At 42.9% G+C, this 20,088-nt stretch overlaps 1 protein-coding gene across 4 annotated transcripts; it reads left to right on the top strand.

Annotated features, from left to right (window-relative positions):
- The first annotated feature begins 21 nt into the window (after positions 1–21).
- On the top strand, positions 22–19,366 carry kiaa0319l (KIAA0319-like ortholog). Of its 4 annotated transcripts, none has more exons than XM_046417547.1 (25): positions 22–268; positions 387–558; positions 5,150–5,323; positions 5,612–5,718; positions 7,852–8,120; positions 8,241–8,324; positions 8,528–8,765; positions 9,798–9,896; positions 10,321–10,418; positions 10,584–10,671; positions 11,494–11,586; positions 11,727–11,859; positions 12,004–12,109; positions 12,222–12,344; positions 12,463–12,586; positions 13,500–13,632; positions 13,861–14,009; positions 14,516–14,667; positions 14,784–14,922; positions 15,407–15,566; positions 15,724–15,866; positions 16,052–16,174; positions 16,275–16,365; positions 16,506–16,597; positions 16,793–19,366. In XM_046417547.1, exons 4-25 carry the CDS (start codon positions 5,625–5,627, stop codon positions 16,987–16,989), a joined length of 2,928 nt encoding a protein of 975 aa, XP_046273503.1. In that variant the 5' UTR covers positions 22–268; positions 387–558; positions 5,150–5,323; positions 5,612–5,624; the 3' UTR covers positions 16,990–19,366. The 4 variants fall into 4 exon arrangements, with proteins under 4 accessions (XP_046273503.1, XP_046273505.1, XP_046273504.1 ...); XM_046417549.1 differs by having other exon boundaries at positions 357–558; XM_046417548.1 differs by adding an exon at positions 1,970–2,676 and having other exon boundaries at positions 22–558.
- Positions 19,367–20,088: the final 722 nt, after the last annotated feature.

Genomic DNA, 20,088 nt, shown 5'->3' with positions numbered 1-20,088 from the left:
AGGAAAGGCGAAGCGGCATTATTTTTGAGGTCATGGAATACAGTTTTACTCCCCTTTCGTTTCTAGTGTTATTCATATCTCATGAACGACTAGCGTTCGACAGGTTAACTGTTTTTGCGTAGCTGAATCCGTTCGCCATTGGCAGCTGGTCGACAGGTGGCGCAGGGCGGAAGTGGCAGGATTAATTTTGACCGTTTTCAGAGAGACAGCGAGACAATTTTAGAGACAGCGCAGACAACACTAGAATTAGAGTAGATGTCTGTGCAAGGTAACTTGTATGCAAATTTGATTTACAGCATATTCCTTCTCAGAAGTATCGTTAATTTGAACTATTTGCCCATATCAACCTTCAACAGTTATGTCACTCGTGCCTTATTCTGAAACAGCGGCCACCGGAAGCATTATTTATCACCCAGACTGGCTTGACACTGGTCACACAGGCACATCAAGTGTATAAGAGAGAAATAGTGACCTAATTGACTGTACTGGAGGCAACAACAGCGACGACACAACACAGCAGACCGACGGAAGTGAAAGACTGTGCCATTTGCTGTAAATGTAAGTCCTTGTACACTTTCCTGTCTTTAATGGTGTCGTCACAATTACCTTTACCGAAACGCACGGGATGAATCCGTGTGCTCGCACGGTGTGTAGTGAAAGCGAGTGGCAGCAGCTGTTAGCCTCAAGGTGCTTTAAACCGAGGTGATCCCGGATTATGCAGGTGCAGTACCTTATGGTGTTCAGCCTCAGCCCTCTTGTTTCAGCACTGGGACTTCGGTAAACCTGCTAAAAACAAAACCAAGAACTGTCTAACGTTAGGTACGAAGTGTCATTATTATTGATTCAAATTGTTCCCGTTTGCGATAGTGCAGTGGACAACGCAGGTTGTATCTATCGGCCTATTTTAAACATTATTATTATTTTTATTGTTATTTTTTACAGCGAAAACCCTTGTGTCTTGAATAAACCCTCTCTGTTATTGTCAGGCTGGTAAGATACATAATGCACAAGCCCACCATTTTGGATGAAATGTCTCAGAGATATTATCCCAGTGGCTTTTACTCATGCGTTTCATCTGCTTGTCAGACGCTCGTTCATGCAGTCACTGATGCACTTATTTGCACTTTAATCGGTCAGTTAATCCATACTCTGTAAGAATCAGCCATTCTCATAGAGTAGAGCTTGACTGCCACTTATTTTAACGATTAGTTTGTTCAAATCTCAGCCACCGGAGCCTGAAGCGATGTTCCTTATTTAGTCAAATGAAGAGCTTAAAAACCTTTAGGATTTGATTATTTTAATATGAAAATGGTAGACATTCAACTCTTTGTCTTTTTAGACTTTACCAGCAGTTGTTTGGCATTAATGAATTGCTTTTATATTATATATTGGGCTCCTAATAAATTTCAGCTCAGTGTTTATAGTCCCCCATAGGAACTTTGTCTTGAAGCATAAGAAAAACAAAGACTTTAATACAATTAAAGTCATTACTTACAAGGAGTGGCATCCAATATCACTGAAAACAGTGTATGAGAGCAATGATTCAGCTAAGTTAGTTAGAGGTATGAACATGTTAATATGCCTACTGTCTGCTGTTCCTGCCAGACAAAATAAATACAATGAATTGGAGAATAGTGACTAAAATGAAAAAGCTGGTTAAGTGAAAGCAGCCCAAGTACAAGTTAAGCTGATATGAGTCTTCAGGTGAAAAATCCATAAGAAGATGGAGACGTAGTAGAGTATCTTTATATCCACTCAGAGGTTTAACTCAGCTGTTAGGCAAATTTGCAGTGGCCTCATGGTGTATTTACACAGAGGTTTGTGGTATTGCTGTGATACTTGTACTACATCCAATTAAAAAGTATTCTAGGATTAGATTAGTTGTTGTAAGGTCAGTTTTGTGGTTGTCACAGAAAAATGGGAGTATTATTTTGTTTACTTTTTAAAATTTTATTTTATGTTTTTTCAGACACTCTGCCTGAGACATAAATAAAAACAGCCCAGTTTTTCTTGCATGTTGCATGTAGCAGCCAGAGGAAGCTGTGCGTGGGACTGGGTGTCATTGCAGAGAAAGCTCCACCAACCTGTCTGCCCAGAAGCCAGTACTGACAATTGTGCTACTGACTGCTGAAACTGGGAGAGAGGAAGAGGACGAAGAAATAACCAAAGGGAGACAGAGACAGGGAGGGGGGGAGGGAGGGAGAGAGGGAGGGAGAACTTGTCCTTTCCGGATATAAGGGGGTGTCGGGCTTTGGTCACAGAGATCATTGTGCAAGTTCCTCAGGGGGAAGCAGCCATTGAAATGTCTCTAATGGCTGAGCTGTCATCAGCCCAGGTGACCAAGTGCACCTGAGCATCACTCGTGCCGCACACACTCAAAGTCACCATCCGCCTGGAGCAGTTTTTACCCTGTGCAGTAAAAATCTGCCGTGCTGTGACTGAAGCAAGGAGGACAGAAACGTGACCGAATCCCTCAAATCTTTTCTCTGGATTATTTTTCCTGGGAGTTTTTTTTTCACCACTTTGTTGGCTCACCTGGGAGAGAAAAAAAGCAGGAGGACAAATGACTGTTTGTGAATTTGTTTGAGCTGTTGATTATAGCACAGAAAGAGACTACAGAGGCTCAAGCATCTGTATGCAGGAATCCAGTTTCCCATGTGGAGGCAGACCATACAGGTTTGTGTCAGCAGTTTCTGATCTGCACCTGATGATCACAACTTTGCTGTGTGTTTTTTTTTTTTGTTTGTTTGTTTTTGTTTTAACAGCATCTTTTTTGAGTTATATTATTGCAACGTTATGGTTTTATCAGGTATAATTTAGTTGTGGTTCATGTATGTGTTTTCAGCTTAGACCAACTGATTTGCTGTCGTGACATTACAATCTTAATTGTTACTGAAGTCAGCTGCTATCTTGATCTTTTTACTGCAAAGTAGTTACTCTGCACGGATAACCACTATCTGTGTGTCTTAAATACTGCACACTGAAGATAAGAGTCTGATTATTTCCAGCCATATGCATATTTAGTGTCTAGTGGTCTCATGGTGAGACGATGTAGAGAAGAGGTCTGCTGATGTCTTGCACAAAGTGTCCCAGGACCTTTACTGTTCATGCCTCCCCCTTTTCTTAAACTCCCTTTTGCTGCATGAGATTGGAAAGAGGGAAAAACTGCATCACGGCTCATTTGCTAAGACAAACTCCATGCTTTTCTCATTGAATTATAAATAAGCTTTGCTGAAGCGTTAGTTTACTTGAAAGAACAGAATTTTATCTATGTTTATTTACCTCAAGATATCAGATTCACACAAGTGCAAGAACATAATGTTAAGTGTTGCAGTACAACAATTGTCATCTTGCTTCACTTTTGTGACTCATTGATCTGACTGATGATTCTGTAATCATAGCTAATGGCTTCGAAATGAGAAACTTCCCCTGTGACGCTTCCTGGAGGAAAGGACAGTAGGAGGTTAACTGGCCTGTGACTGAGTCTCAAGCATAACTTAAAGATAAAGTAACTTTGTGTATTGTTTGTGTGGTTGACCCAAGTCTGGTTTTTCTTTTACATGGACTGACTTGCATGAAGTGTCATAAGGATCACAGGCAGCAGTGTGGAGGCCCGGTGGGAGATGCAGTTGTTTGATAAAACTGCTGAGAGAGATAAGAGCTCAGCAGAGAGGTGGAAATATTTATTTTTTGCAGATATGGCAACCCTCCAAAGTGTGGTAATCTAAGGTAGTACCTAAGGTACCTCTACTCACTCTGACGTCCGTTACAAGCATACGGGTGAAATGTAAATAAGAACAGAATGCAGTCATTTGCAAACAAACTGTATTTACAGACACCTGTTTCTACAAACTGTTCCCGAGCCCGTGTAGCAGTATCCTTTATACAAACATGTGTTTGACTGGGTGGTGAACCTCGCCCCAGTCCTGTGGAGGATGCTCCTTTCATAACCAGTCGTGACACTGTCAGCTGTTACCATGAGCCAAACAGATGTTTTGTTTATTTTGTTTTTTATTAATATTCCATGAATCATCCAGCGTGCTGTTGCACCCGTCTCTGATTGTTTGAAAGTTGTTGCTGGAATAAATGTAGATTTACAAAAATCAGTGACAATGACGTGGTAGAACAATAAAAATGTTGTCTTTGTAGTGTTTTCAGTTGGGTTTATGTTAAAAAGGAGGTGCAAATTATCACATTTTCTTTTATTTAAGTTTTACTTTTTTTTGGAATCGGGGTTGTAGGTTGCAGTGTTACCAAACGAGACGCTAATACCTAAAGATCGACTAGTTGAGATTGTTCTTGTTGCACAGTGAGTTGAGCTGTGCCTTTGGCTAAGACAAAGGGACTTGTAGTAATACGTAAATTAACTTGTGGTTTCCCTTTTCCTTTTCTCACTTTTGTGTCGCTTCAACCACGAGTTAACAGGAGGGAGCTCACAGGATTCTGAGTCATGTTTCGGTAAACAGGATATCAACAGGCCTGTTGCATAGTGAAACAGACTTGATGTATTTGTTCAGCTGTGCTCAAATGAGATATTTCTTTCTGTGTCATAATTACAGCAGGAGGCAGAAGCCAGAATTATTATGACGTGGGAAGATGAGGAATGTTTGCTTCCTATAGAACTTTGAACAAAATTTCCTTCTTCCTTTGACCATATCACTTTCATTAAAATGAATCTCAAGATCAAATAATACATATTATTTTGAAAGGAAATTAATGTAACACATCCCTGTTCTTTGCTCTGTCTACATACTGTAGTGTGTCCAGTTGACTTTTAATTCAGATCCCATGGGTTATCTGTCAGTATTCAGGTAGAGAAGGAGGAAAAACCTGAATAATTCATATCAGGCGGTCGATTTGGCTGTCACTGTGAAAATATTAATGAGAGTATTTTTGTCCCACTGTCATGAATTACATCAGTTAAATTCTTCCTGTGTAAAACAAAGATGCTAGTAACTAATTTTGTTCGTTTTTAGTCACATTTTCTGTGGAATCATTAATTTGGACAGTAAAATTTTGTAAATCCATAATGTAATGTCATGTTTCCACTGAAAGTCAGCACATGGTAATATTGAATTATTGCTCACTTTTGTTCTGATGTGAATGATAACAAATGAGCTGTGTGTTAAATCTTTTTCTCTTTTTCCAGTGTTCTGTTTGAGCTGCTGAGCCTGTACAGGCCCCGGAGGCGGCCATGTTGGATCTCTTTCTGGGAGCGCTGGTGTTGACCCGTCTTCACCTGTCATCTCACAGCACCCTGCTGCCGACTTAACTCCCCGCTCCCTCTCTTTACCCACATCTCTTTCTGCCGAAAGGGAGGAAGGTAAATGTGACGTGTTTCACAGGTTGTTGTTTTTGTTTAGAAGGTGTGCTCGTGTACTTTCGAGCAGGTATTTGAGTATTTGAAAAAAATACTTGTTTGCTTTATTGTGAAGCGTAAAAACAAGACCTTGTGGTTTTACGTGGGGTTACATGACTGACAATCAATTGGCTGTTTCATCTTTGAACAGAGACACAGGCTTGCTGTTTAGTCTCTCTTCCACCTTCTGTGTGATGCTAAGCACACTGGCTGCTAGCAAAATGTCCAACTATTTCTTTTTTCTTCTTCTAGATCCTTGTGGAAAATGTCCTATGCAGGCCACAAGCTGCTTACCTGGAGCTTACCTCAGCTCCTCCTCCTTCCACTGACCTACCTCTGGCTGTTGACCCTTCCCACAGGTAAAATAGGCCAATCTTTACCCTTTACTCAACTGGCAAAACTACGTTTGATGACTGAGAACCGATAAGGCAGTTTGCATCCGTGCCTGCCAAACTGACGGCACCGCAGGTTTACACGCCTTTGATTACTCAAGGTGGGGTCTTCATCCTTCTTAGATTCTTATTGTGACAGTTGGATGGTTTTAGTCGGTGTTTACAGTCCCACTCATCTGATGCAGACAGATGGAAGACTGTTTACACTCCTACTGTGTGTTTGTGTGTGTGTGCGTACGCACTGTCTGATGCCACTCTGCTCAGTGGGTTACAGTGTGAAACAGGACAATAGAGGCTCTGTGAGTAGACATTGTGTGTGTGTGTGTGTGTGTGTGTGTTGAGAAGTGGGGGTCAGAGTGGACAAGGGGTGGGACGACTACACTGAGGCAAAGTGGTCCTTTCTCAAACAGACTACAGTACCTCTCTGTGTGTTTTTGTAGGTGGCTAGACCCAGTGTTTTTCCAGGCCTGAATTACACCGACTGATAAAGTCAACCTTAGCGCTTGCGTTGCCATGGTAGCAACAGTTATAGCACCTGCTGAGACGGTCGGATGAACCGTTTTGTTTGTTTCTTCGTTTTTCTTTTAAAACTACCAGAACTGATGATGGCCTTGCCATGAGCAGGAGAAGCTCTCAGCTGACTAATCTTGCACTCAGCTGAATCGGGTTTTTTTTGTTTGTTTGTTTGTTTTTTTTTTAAATATCTAGAAATATTGTTGCAACTCGTGTTGACAAAGCACAGGATAGAAAGTAAAATATTAAAATTGCTGAGTTTTGAGACTGTGCAGCATATCAATACAGTGTGACTGTAATCGCATTCCTGTTCCAGACTCTTTAAAAGTAATTCCAGATGCAACTTCCTTCTGTTGCTAGTTCACATGAAGAGGGTATACGTGGCAAAACACAGGATGGAAAGGAAAATGCAATGCATTTATCGTTGAGGTTATCGCTGAAGGCAGTTTTTTGACAGGTCAGTTTTAGTTACTGCCGCCACAGTTCAGCAACCAACTATTTCTAGTGTTTTTTCCTGTTGTGAGTCGAGTGCAGGACAGAGTAAGGTTCCAGTTGCCCGTGGAATGATGCAAAAGACCAAATATAGCCTAACTTTTTTTATTCAAAGCACACAAATTTTGTTTGGCTCCACTGTAAACAGATGTACCGGTTTGTCCTCAGTTGTAGTTTCGACAAAGAGCTACTCAAGCGGTGCTTACTGTTGCCAGAGATCTGGAACTACTGTTACCACCAAATCAGCCAAGACTGAGAGATAGATTTGCTTTGTGTGGATGTCGATTTAAGCAGTGGTGAAATACAAGCTTCCATTTCTCCTCGTCTGTGGTATTTCATAGTCTGTGTTGTTTTATTGTTCCTGCACTCACAATGAATTTCTCATGTGGGACAATGAATGGATTGATCTGAGCTCACTTGATACTGCAAAGGCTTGAATAGGAACAGTTTCACCAGCCAGCGTTAATGGCCTTGATAACTGTACCAGCTTCGCTGCACTGCTGATATGAGCCTGATATGGTGTGGCTCAGAGGATGGAGTTTCGTGCGTACTGTGCTTTGGGTTTTAATCAGTGTCTTGTTTTGTCAGGGAAAAGCCTCACTTCCTCTCTCTGCTGCTGACTTGGCTGACTGCTCAAACTGCGGCTGCATGTCGGCTTTTCTCAGAAAAGTTCAGTCAGAGCATAATCTGTGAAAAGTCTCACTGGTCGGCATTGGAATTTGCTGTCAGTTTTTTCTTTATCCCTTTGAATTTGAACATACCAGCAGTACCCGTCAATGACCTGACTTATATAAACAAGTAAAATCTCGGAAAGCCTGGGAATCACAGCCCGCTGGCGGGTCCATGATGTTGTCTTTGGCAGATTCTTTTGATCAGACTACACGCTCCACTTCTAGAATTTCTCTGCATGCAAATTGGCTCATAACCTTCAACTCTCATCCTCCTTTTCACCCCATTTCATGACCAACGTCCATCCTTTTCTATAAACTATGACCGCATTGTAAAGGGATTGAGCTCTCACAGTGATTTGTCAAACAATTTTGGCAAGGCACGACAGTACATCATTGTTTTCCTCTTTGTTCTGTTGCTGTCCAGGTGTGTCAGCAAACCTCTGCCGGGTGACCGGTGGGGTGCTGGGGATCCACTGGAGCAGCACCATCGCCCTGGGCTGGCACCCTCTGGCGGACGGGAGAGGCGGGGCGACGTGTTGGGAGTCCTGCTGCTTGAAGCCGAGCTGCAACGCCGTGTGGAGCCTCGGCGGGCGATGTGTGCTTCTCAGCTGCACGCGGGTCAGGGGTTGCCCCATCACCTCCCTGCCCCAGCCCCACCAGGAGTCCCTCGGCCTCCTTCAGCTGCTCTCAAGGGTACAGAGAAGCAACATTTAGGTTCATTTAATGACCAAATTCTTTACATTGTAAAGACAATGTTTATATTGTAGTTGACATAATATTTTTCTACAATTCTTTTTTCGCTGTAACTTGAAGGGTCCGGTCTTCTCAAGACGTAGAAGAGCTTCTCACTCAAAGCTTGCAGGAAAGAAGACAAAAGACGCAGGACTTGCCAGCACGGTAACTTCACACAATAATATTTCCTTTGATTCTTGCTTTGTTTGCTTGTAGGGGATACTTTTAATTATTTAGCCTTTTTCTACCAGTGCTAAAATAAGTTAGCCATTCTTCCTCCCTTGTGTAAATTCTTCCTGTGGAGTATACAAGTTTGTCACATCTTTCAAACCTACAGTTTTAAACCGTTTTTTTTTTTTTTTTAACAGGAAATTCCCATCCTGGACACAGCTCACCCAACTTCAACTGTACCCAACACCATTGCATTTCTTCAAACTGCCCAGAAGAACCTTAGCCTGTTAACCAATGGGAGCACAGAAGCTGCTCCTGCGCCATCACAGCAGAACTCCACGGCAGACACCACCGTGGATGCTTCTGCGTCTTCCAACAGCAGTGACATCAGCACACCCATGGCGACCGCTATCATCGCAACTCCAACTCCGGCTGGTAAGGAAGCCTTTTTCTGCAGCAGTTGGTGTCACATGCCCGCACAGCCATCGCCTATTTCCAGCTCGTTTGGTGATCCATCTCGTCTTCATTTATTAATTATGAGCTAATGTATAATGTAGCAGCACCGTGTGACGTTCACATGAATCTCAAGGCCTTTCTTTACAAACGTGGCTTAAACACTGTGCATCTTTGTTATTTGAGCTTGCATTTTGCTGTCACGCGCACTCAAAAATAACAGTTACTGCTCCCGAATGAAAATGAGGACGTACTTTACTCACATATTTTATGGCAGACTGCTCAGATGTTATGTCCAGATGGAAGCAACATGCGCTTTGGGTGTGAGCCCAAATGATTGTAAGCACTAGGAATGTGCTGAGACATTCTGGGCTTCTACAAACAGGAATAACTTGTCTGAGAAGTTTCTCGTCCCTGAAGGACAACATCTCTTTTGCATTGTCAACAATGCACACACAAATTAGTATGTCAGTACATATCAAATCTTTGCACCTCTTTTCACTAACAACAGACGTAGTAGAGTAACCAATAACAAACTTAGCAACTGTAAACATAGAAGTTGTGCAAAGGTCGACTGCAATTTATGAGGAGCTTGGACTTGCATGAACAATGAGGTTTACTGGTCATGTGTGGTAATGCACAGCCTGTCAGAACGGGTGCATAATATGTCATGAGTTTTTTCAGGTGACTAAATAATGCTGTCACTGTTGTCAGTTATTTATTTATTTTTTTAAATTGAATCTCAGTTTGGGCTTGAAGAAGAAAGATTTTCTAATGGAAAGATTTTCTTTTTTTGGAGCTTGATCCATACTCAGGACTAAAATTCAAGATATTTCCGGATAAATTCAAATCATTTTCTTTGGTGCTTTGAAATTACTCTGTGTTTAAATTGATTCTTGCCTGTGTTATTCATTGGTGCTAATGAATACCTCACTCAGTGATGACTTCCTGTGTTTTGTTTGTCATGCTTTACTTCTGACCTTATCTCTGACCCCTTCTTATTTTCCACGGCAGTGAGGGAGCTGGTGGTGTCAGCAGGAGAGAGTGTGGAGGTCACTCTGCCCGCAAACGAGGTCGAACTCAACGCCTTTGTGGTTCCAACACCCCCTGAAGGTAAAACTGTGGACAAAGTCATGTCTTTTCAGCTGTTCTGACATGTGCAGTAATATGTATCAGCATTTTATTGCGGGTGGAGGTTTGGTTTTTTTTTTTGGTTTTTTTTTTGTTTGTTTTTTTAAGTCGGTTATAAAGTGATGGAGGTACAACCTGACTGACAGTTGTATTTCTGAGTCGCCATCTGCGTCCTGTACGTCACGCCGAACGCTTGCCAGAGAATTTCAAATCCAGCCTGGAAAAAGACTGAATGCTTACGTAGAGGAACGCGCGTCATGATTTGGTTAATCCCATGATCCCTCTTCGACATGCTGACACTGAAATCTCTCATCTGGAAATGATCCTTATCTGATAGATTTTAATTAACTGCATGAGCAGTTTTGTTCAATGTGCTTATTTATTTAATGTTGCTGCCTTTTCACAGGGACAAACTACGCGTTTGACTGGCGTCTGATAACTCATCCCAAAGATTACAGCGGGGAGATGGAAGGGAAGCACAGCACGACACTTAAACTCAGCAAGGTACGGATGAGAGCGTTCATTTTCGCGTTCTGTTAAAGATGAAACACGCAGGTGGAGTATAAAAGAAAAAGTTTCAGTTTTGTGTACGAGACAGATGCCATCTTAAATAGATCGCTTCCTGTTTCTGCTTGCCCTCATTTGCTTGCTCTCTCTTTTCTCTCTCAGCTGACTGTGGGTTTGTATGAGTTTGAGGTGACAGTGGACGGGGAAGGAGCCCACGGTGAAGGTTACGTCAACGTCACAGTCAAACCAGGTGAGGGCTGACATTCAGCCCCGTGCGAACAAAGCAAAACAACTGAAATCCAATGCAATGCACCGGCCTTGAAGTGAATATCAGTTTGATTAAGCACACAGTGTTCTTGTTCTTGATTTCCAAGCTCTTTGTTCAACTCAATAGATATCTTTGAGGCTGTATTTTTTTCGTGTTAAGAAAATATCCTGTCAAATGTCCTCCAGTCCATGTTCTTGAGGGAAATCTTCTGTTATCTCTTCTTGTTCAGTTTTCCTGTGTTTGAAACATTTCCTCTTTCCACATGATATAATTTTTAAAAATTTCCAGTGACTGTAAATACAGGAAAAAAAATAATCTGATCTAAAATCTAACTAATTATGTTGGCTGTCGTATGCTTGGCACTCGTATACAGAGTGGAAGCCCCTTGAGGCAAATTTGTGATATCAGGCTGTGTAAAGAAAACTGACTTGATTGACTTGACTAACATGATGTGTGTGTGATGATGTGGCAAAAACCTGTTGGGGGGGAATCACAGTGACATATGGCCAACATGGGAAAACTTATGCAAATGGGAGCTATCACAAGTGACTGTTGTTGTTTTTTTTCTTTTTTAAAAAAGGAAAAGGTATTGTTGATTTTAACTGCTATAAAAATAATCATATCCGTCCACAGCTTTGCTTCTTGTTGGCTGAGTAAACTCAGATCTTATCGCTGGAAGAGGAGGCTGCTTTCCTCCCACACACAGTTTTATTTGTGACTCTTGCCACGACTTCTCATACTGCCTCAGTCACAGCTGATGAACAGCTCAGTAAGCGAGGTAATTTCTTGTTTTCCACCTGACAGAGCCGCGGGTAAACAAGCCTCCAGTTGCCGTAGTTTCCCCAAAGTTCCAGGAGATCTCCTTGCCAACCAGCTCTACGGTCATAGACGGCAGCCGTGAGTGTCTCGCATGCCAAACATATTTGACACCAGCTAAAGGGAGCAACTTTGTACATTATTTTTCCCCCTCTTGTGCTCTTAAATGTATTTCCCCTCTGCCCCTCCACCTCCTCTTATGTCCTTCTTCCTGCTTACAGAGAGCACTGATGATGATAAGGTGGTGGTGTGGCACTGGGAGGAGGTTAAAGGTCCCCTGAGGGAGGAGAAGGTTTCTGCTGACACCCCCGTCCTCACCCTCACCAGCCTGGTGCCTGGAAACTACACATTCAGGTACAGGTGGAACTTTGACAGCATTGTTTTAGCTTTAAGAGGACCCAAAGTCGCAGATTCGTGTTAAGGTGGACAAGTTAAACTGGCAATAAATATTATAGCTCTTCAGTTTGTGTGTTTAACCTAATTAATGTCCTTTCTCAGCTTGACAGTGACGGACTCAGATGGAGCCACAAACTCGACACAGGCCACCCTCTCAGTCAACAAAGCCAAGGACTACCGGCCTGTGGCCAATGCTGGCCCGAACCAGGTCTGAAATGTCTTCTATTGTTGAGGCTCTGTTCTTATTGTAGGAATATGAAGAAGAAAATGTTGTTTTTGTTTTGTTTTATTTATTTATTTATTTTTTTTTAATCATTTAGGTCATCCAGTTGCCACGCAACTCCATAACTCTGTACGGGAACCAAAGCACTGACGACCATGATTCCCTGTCCTATGAGTGGTCCCTCAGCCCTGAGAGCAAAGACAAGGTGGTGGAGATGCAGGTGAGACACCTGAGGACGATGCATATAATTAATTCATCAGTTAATGCTCATTTTTCAGTTTATGTTCCCCTAGATAAGAGGCTTGTGGCTAACAGTTGCCACTTTCTGTGCTTTTCAGGGCGTACGGACGCCGACCTTGCAGCTGTCGGCTATGCAGGAAGGAGACTACACCTTCCAGCTGACCGTGACGGACTCGGCTGGACAGCAGGACACCGCCCAGGTCACCGTCATTGTGCAGCCAGGTGAGCAGAGCTCCTGTTTAAGGCCACCTGTGAACTTTACAGTCAGTGAAGGCTTGAGAGGAATATTTGGTCAATCAGTCGCCGAAGGGCAGTTTGTGCTCCTCGCTTCTTTACGACTGTCACTCGTACTTTTATTGATGGTCACTGACTCGTGTGTTTTAAATCTGCTTATTCAGCTGTGTAAACGTGTTGATCACTTCATCAACGCATGAAATGGGAACAGTACATACGTATGTAAACATGGCCCCTATTAAGTGTGAAGCTGATTTGAGTCATTCTGTTGTCGTGGTTGGTTTGGTTTGGCGTTTTGTCTCAGTGAACACGTACACACTCGGTCTGATAGGCACACAGTGTAGACTGCAAACACACAGGACCTGTAATGTGAACTTCCTTCATCCCTCAGCAAGGTCAAACTCTCTCAACCATTTCAGTTGTTAGGTGATTTGATCAGGTGATCTGAATGCAGTTGGAGTGCTTTTATGTCATAGTAGTTTATTTGTGGGATGTTATTTCTTACTACTTTACTCCATGTTTGTACCATTTATTAAAAAGATTGTTGTTTCTTTCACTTTCTCTTTCACCTCTGACTGAAAAATTGGTCCATCTGGCAAACCATTGATTTGTCAGTTATGCGTAATAACCAAGCTCACCAAACATTTAAGTGCACTGAAAATCCAACAACTGTCGACCTCTGGTTTGAAAGGCTTTTCAATGGTGCACCATTGATTCCATTTTGATGACGGCTGAGGGATGTTGTGCTTTGTTAGCTTGCGGCAGTTTTTGGATGAAAGGCTCAATGTGGTTTTCATTTAAGCTTTGAGCTCAAACTGCAGCTTTTGGCAGCCATTAGCCCACTCAGTACTGTGTTTTTAGGTTCCTCACCCTGATGTCCCTCTCACTCTCCTTCCTCCAGAAAACAATAAGCCACCAGTAGCGGATGCAGGACCGGAGAAAGAGCTAACGTTGCCGGTCGATCACACCACACTGGATGGCAGTAAGAGCAGAGACGACCAGAAGATTGCCACCTACCACTGGAAACAAACCAAGTCAGTCACACACAGACTAATACTCACGTCTGCGTCAAGCTATTTGCGTTTGCTGCAGACACTGAAATGCAGTCACTTAAAAGTTTCATTGCAAATTCAACATAATGCAGTTATCAAATGTACAGAAACATCTGTTACGCCTTATTGTTCAGCGTCCTCAAAGCTTACACAGCTGAATTGTCTTTCACCGTCTCTTTCTGTGTTTCTGTCCATCTTTTCCCTCGCCAGGGGTCCTGACGGTGTGAAGATTGAGAACGCAGACGGTGCTGTTGCCACGGTGACAGGTCTCGAGGTCGGCACGTACGAGTTCACCCTGACGGTAACTGATGAGAGGAAGCTGCAGAGTAGCGACACGGTCACGGTCATCGTCAGAGAAGGTTAGGACAGTGAGTGTGTGTGTGTGTGTGTGTGTGTGTGTGTGGACCAATCTGTCTGTCTCAGCTGGCAAGGGAGTCAGACAGGAAGAGAATTATGGTTGTCAAATATGAATTTGTAATCAAGGATGTCTTTTCACTTTTTACTTTTCTGTGTGTGTGTGCGTTTAAAGCAGAAGTCGCTCTTGTTTCTCAGTATTTCTTGTTCAAGATAAGACGACAGCGATTTTACATGCGTAGGTCATCTTTGTTTAATACACGGTGGACGTGTTTATTTGTTTGGCCATCAAAACACAGTAAAACATTTTCAGACATACTGCACAGCACACATACATATATACATATTCATGATTTTTTTTTTATATCTGCTCACACATACACAAAGATATATAATCATACAGTTACACACACAGGCTGTGCACATACAGGCTTAATACACACATGCAATACAATACACCCCAGTGAACACGCAGTATTTAAGAGTGTTGTTTGTAATGTTTTTCAACCAGAGGTGGATCAGTCCCCAGTGGCCCACGTTGTGTCGAGTCCACCCATCACTCTGCCTGTCAGGACCGCCACGCTAGATGGATCTCGCTCTACTGATGACAAGGGTGGAGTCAGCTACCTGTGGAGCAGAGATGACAGCAGCCCTGCTGCTGGGGTGAGACTGACCTGTGAACAAAATCTAAAACGAAAGGGAAACATGAGGCATCCGCAGAATTAGACCGCGAGCACACATTACAAACATTTTAACGCTTTATTTTTTTCTCTCAATAGGATGTCCTGAACAACTCTGACCACCAGGCAGTGCTGTTTCTGGGAAACCTGGTGGAAGGAAAGTACAGCTTCACCCTGACTGTAACTGACAGTAAGGGACAGACCAGCTCTGACAGGGGCACAGTGGAGGTCAAACCAGGTAAAGTCAACAGACACAAACCTACAAAACACACACACACACTAAGAGACAGACTTCCACGGTGATATAAAACTGTTTTTTCAGTCTCTTTCTTGTTTTGTGAAGGCCGTTTTCAGTGAAATTAGAGCATTTTATAACATAATGCATCTAGTGCTGGAAGTTTATTTTATTTTAGTTTATTTTTGCCTTCAAACAAGTCCATGCATACAAATGGCTTCCACACTGCAAGAGACTCAGACAACCAACAGCAGAAGGTTGAGTGGGTCAGTGTGCAGCATACGGTGAACAGACACAAACGCAGCCAGAACCTAATCCATCGCTTGGCGCTTTGGCCTCTTTCCCAGATTTCAGAGTGTCACATGGATCCCGCCTGCAGTCAGCCTGTTTTTCTCATGTCAGTGTTTCCCTCTCTTTATTACTTTCTCTTTCCCACTACACTCCTCTTCTCATACTCTACTTTCTCATTTCTCTCTCTCATTATCAGACATATGGGAGCGTGACCTGGTGGAGTTGGTGTTGGAAGTCTCCATATCGCAGGTCTCCCACCGTCAGCGGGACATGCTGCTGCGTCAGGTCGGGGTTTTACTGGGCGTGCTCGACAGCGACATCATTGTGCGAGAGATCAGTGCGTTTAATGAGCACAGGTGAGTCACTCTGCTGGCCTTAAATGTAAACAAAGATCTGTTCTGGGTGTTCTCTTATATTTTTCCCCACAAGGCTGAAAGTGAGATTTTTGATTTGCTTTGATGGATGGACATTACTGTTGAAGTGAGAATTTTTCCTTTCTTCCTATCTCCTCAGTACTCGTCTGGTCTTCCTGGTGTCAGGTGGCCCAGGGCGCCCCCCTCTGTCTGGCCGCAGCGTTGCACTTGGCCTCCGCAACAAACTGCGCAAACAGAAGAACGACTTTCTCATCTACAAGGCGCGACGGGTGGATACAGTCAGTGAGTAGCAGATAAATACAGTTTGTAAGAGACACACAGAACAAAGGAGGAGGAGAAATTAAGTGGTACTTTAGTTTACATGCATGGATGGATTGTGCTGTATTGGTATGGTACATGTTGCTTCTTAATTCTCTCAGTGTCCCTTCATCTGTTGCTCTCTCTCTCTGCCTCCTCTCCCTCCTCAGTCTGCCAGTTAAACTGCTCGAGTCACGGCGAGTGTGATGCGTTCACGCGGCGCTGCGTCTGCCACCCTTTCTGGATGGAGAACTTCATCAGAGCTCAGCTTGGAGATGCCGAGAGCAACTGTGGTGAGCTGAGACGACTCGTAAAGAAATGTTTTAGTTGGTCACTGCGTTACAAATTAATGACATACTTTGCTTTTGTGTCTAATGAATGTTTTATTTTCAGAGTGGAGCGTACTTTATGTGACCATAGCATCCTTCATGATTGTGGTTGCTATAGCAACAGTTGTCTGGGGTTTGGTGTGTTGCTGCAACAGGTGAGGAACTGTAACTTTAAACTGTCTATAACTTCTGTTAAACTCTTGGGATTCATGATTTCCTTCTTTAACTTGCTCTTCACAAACTGATTATGTCTGGTGTGTTTTTTTGTTTTTTTGTCATTTTTAATTCCTGAAAGGCGTAAGAACAAAGTGCGCAGAAGCAAAAGCAGATATAAAATACTTGAAGCTGATGAGCAAGACAGTCTGGAGCTACAGCCACCAAGAGCTGGTACAGCACACACACACACACACTGTAGTTCACTCTTTTATTAATGTACAAGGCACTGTTGCACATCAGCAGCTACAAATCACTGTGGAGAATAGAAATAGATAATAGAAAATAGAAAACAGAAAATATTGTGTTTAGTCCACAGCATCGTTTTGACATCATACCGTTTCTTTCTCTTCGCCACCGGCCCACCAGTCCGTCTGAAGCCCGTCCCTGCTCCCACCTCCTCCGCCCTCATGCACTCGGACTCTGACCTGGACAGCGATGACGGGCAGGGCGGGGTCCCGTGGACGGAACAGGAGCGCGGGCATCTACTGCGGCCCCAGAACGGCTCCCTGAGGAACGGCCAGGGGCCAGCAAGGGGCAAAAAGCAGAGAGAGGAGCTGCTATAGCAAGGGAGGAGGAGGAGGAGGGGTGGAGAGCTCGGCGCTGCCCTCACACACACACCTCCTCCGGCTGTCACACCCCTCTTTTCCTCACTCTTCCTGTTTCTCTTTTGTTGTTCTTTCAACACAAAAACCTCACGCCTCTCATCCACGAAGACAGACTGTGTGATAGCTGAATTTATGAAGAGAAAGAGGGGAGAAACATGCTGTTGGAAAAAAAATAAAAAAGTACTGAAATTTCCCTGCCCTCATGCTGAGCCAACATGGAGGAGAACTAGGGGGTGAGCACTGTTTTGAATGATATAAAAATAATAATTATTTAACACAGAGACATGAAGAATGTACTGTTACCCCTCTTACTGAAGACACATGTTGGTTAGAGACTGTGAGAGGGGAAGTAGACTGAGTGACACACGACTTTACCTTGAATGACACGAAAAACCAGCCACTGGACACGCTCACACCTTGCCTCTTGTAGACACGCACCTGCGCACGCAAAGACGTCGTATTCACACTGTCCCGGGTCAGCCTGATGCTACCAAACACTGCCATCTCAAAAGTCAAACTCTGCTCTTTAAGTTGCCAACATGGTGACTCGGTAGAAAGGAAAAACCATAACCAAAACAAAGCTACCATTAGCAAAGGACCCTCTTCTTCCAAAAACAAACAAACAAACAAAAAAATGTGCATGAAGAGTGACAGATTGTAGTTCTGGCACAGTTTGACACTGGAATGATTGCCTGCATGTTTGTATGTTGGGTGTATGTGTGGGTTGTTCTCCTGAGCAGTTTGTATGTTTTTACGTCTGTTATTAACCCACAGAAGAGTCACGATGTTGTCTGTTGCTGCCGTCGGAGGCAGAGGATCTTTTAAACAAAACACCTTGCTTTAAATCTGAAGGCTTCTCCCTGGATTAAGTCGCTGGAACACACACTGGAACACACTATGTTAATGAGTCTGGTCTCCATGGAGACGGTAATGAGGAGTACAGACAAGCTGTAGGCTGTGATTAGATGTCGATGCACTTTGATTTCATGTCTGTCGTCCGTCTTCAATCTCATTTTGTCCCCTGGTGGTTGAAAAGGAAGATCTGTGATGGTCGTAGTTGGAAGGTTCAGCCATAAACACAGGACTTTACTGCATTCACAATGAATACTTGATTTCCTTGGCTTTAAAGATCAAAGGATATACTTTAGCAAATGTGAACGCAAGTGCAGAATCATCTCAGTAATTTTTGCCCGACTCTATTTTTTGAATGAAAAAAGATGGCGGAAGCGTAATGTAATGTTTTAATCTTGTGAAGTAACTGCAACTTCAACAACAAAAACAAAACGGAGGGAAATCTAAAAATTAGACCTTAAAACAGGCATTGCTAAACTTCCATTAGGGACGAAAGTTGTCTGACAAGAGTAACCTGAAGCTGTGTTTAATTGTGAGAATGAATTTATTTCCTCCCACAGTCTGCTCCTGTCTTGTTTGTAGGAAGAAATGATTTGTTTAATCTGAGGGACGATGGGCGTAAACACAGCAGGAAGAAGGAAGGCCGTCAGAAGAGAGAGACAAAAACAAGAGAAGCTTCATCTGTTGGCGATGGGTGTTTTCTGATCGGGTTTGCACCGATGTAGGACTTTTACCAAGCGACTCTTCGCCCGCAGCCTCGCACTGTGTGATTGCTTTGTCTCTGAAAGTGGCCACTTTTTCTTTTATTGCTGAATGTTTATAGGATACACCACTGAGACAGTTTCAGCTTGTGTGAAATCAGCCATCATTAAAAAGAATTTAACTTTTTTTTTTTTTTTAAGTGTATTTGTCACTGTTAAGTCATCTCATGCTGCACTAGTTTGTTCTCAGGCACCCAGTGCACATCAGGTCACGGTGGGGGTGTTTTGTTTTTAAATATTTCATTTGGACTTGCTGAATTTATCTGGCTGTCTTTTGCTTAGTGTGAAGCAAATTAAAACCAAGTGCACCCAAGTGCCAACTCTGTAAAAATGCCATTTTACACTTTTCATATTCTTCCCGTGGTTTTTTTTTTGTTGTTTGTTTGTTTTCTTGTTTTGCACATCAGCTTTCGGAGTAATTTCCAAGAATTGATGTTGAGACCCAGAAAAATTACAGTTTCGGACTCTTTCAAGGATAATTGTTTACCAATTTGACGATACAAAAGTTTGCTTTTCTTTTGTTACGTGAGTGACATTGACCAGTCACTTCTGGGATTAGTCGAAGTGAATTGACCTTGACTCTGATGGAGTCCACTGTGAAGGCGAACCGACAAAACGGGGAGCAACCGTTAAATGAAGGGTGTTTGTTGTTTCCGTGTGACCAGACCTGACGCGACTGGATAATCTGTAAATTAAAATAAAATATTTCAGTTTCTTCTTGATTTTTTTTTTTTTTTCCTGAGAGATGTGTGCTTGTTTCTTGTTTCAGGTTCTGAGTAAAAACGTTGACTTTGACAGCTTGTGGCAAAAATAAATTTAACTCCCAGAGAAAAAAAAAAAAAAAAAATGTTTTTAATGGTTACCATGGCAGGAAACTTCCCTTCACTGTAGCATGATCTATTGTTAATTATTGCACCTTAGCACAGGTGCACCATGTACAATACTGCATCCTCATACTGTTATTGTTACCTCTGTGAGTGCTGTTTGCTACCCGACCCCCTTGAATACACATTTTGCACAAACTGATATAAGCCAACATCACATTCACACATCTCCATCATCTCCACTGTTTTCTCTGTGACTTTTATAAGCCCGTTAACCCCGATGGTTGTCCTTTGCTGCTCCATTAACCCGAAGCCTGACATGATGGCGTCCATAACAATTGATGATGGAAGCGTGCAGCTTAAGTTATGCAATTTCACCTCATGATGACAGCAGAGGTCAGCAAACACATCACTGCCTCTGAAAGTTTAAATAGCAGGCCTGGAAGTTGTCCTGTACTATTATGTCGACGTGTTTTGTACCTCTGCTGGAGGTTTGTTTACTCCTCTTCCTTTCCAAGTAGCTGAAACTTCACTTTACCTTTGTTTACAGCACGTAAGGGTTGTAACAGTCGATTAATCGATTAGTTGAGTGACAGGAAAAACAATTTTAAATGAAAAAT

Source organism: Scatophagus argus, chromosome 17 (genome assembly GCF_020382885.2).
Source record: "Scatophagus argus isolate fScaArg1 chromosome 17, fScaArg1.pri, whole genome shotgun sequence".
NCBI lineage: Eukaryota > Metazoa > Chordata > Actinopteri > Scatophagidae > Scatophagus > Scatophagus argus.
This window is presented reverse-complemented; position numbering and strand designations above follow the sequence as displayed.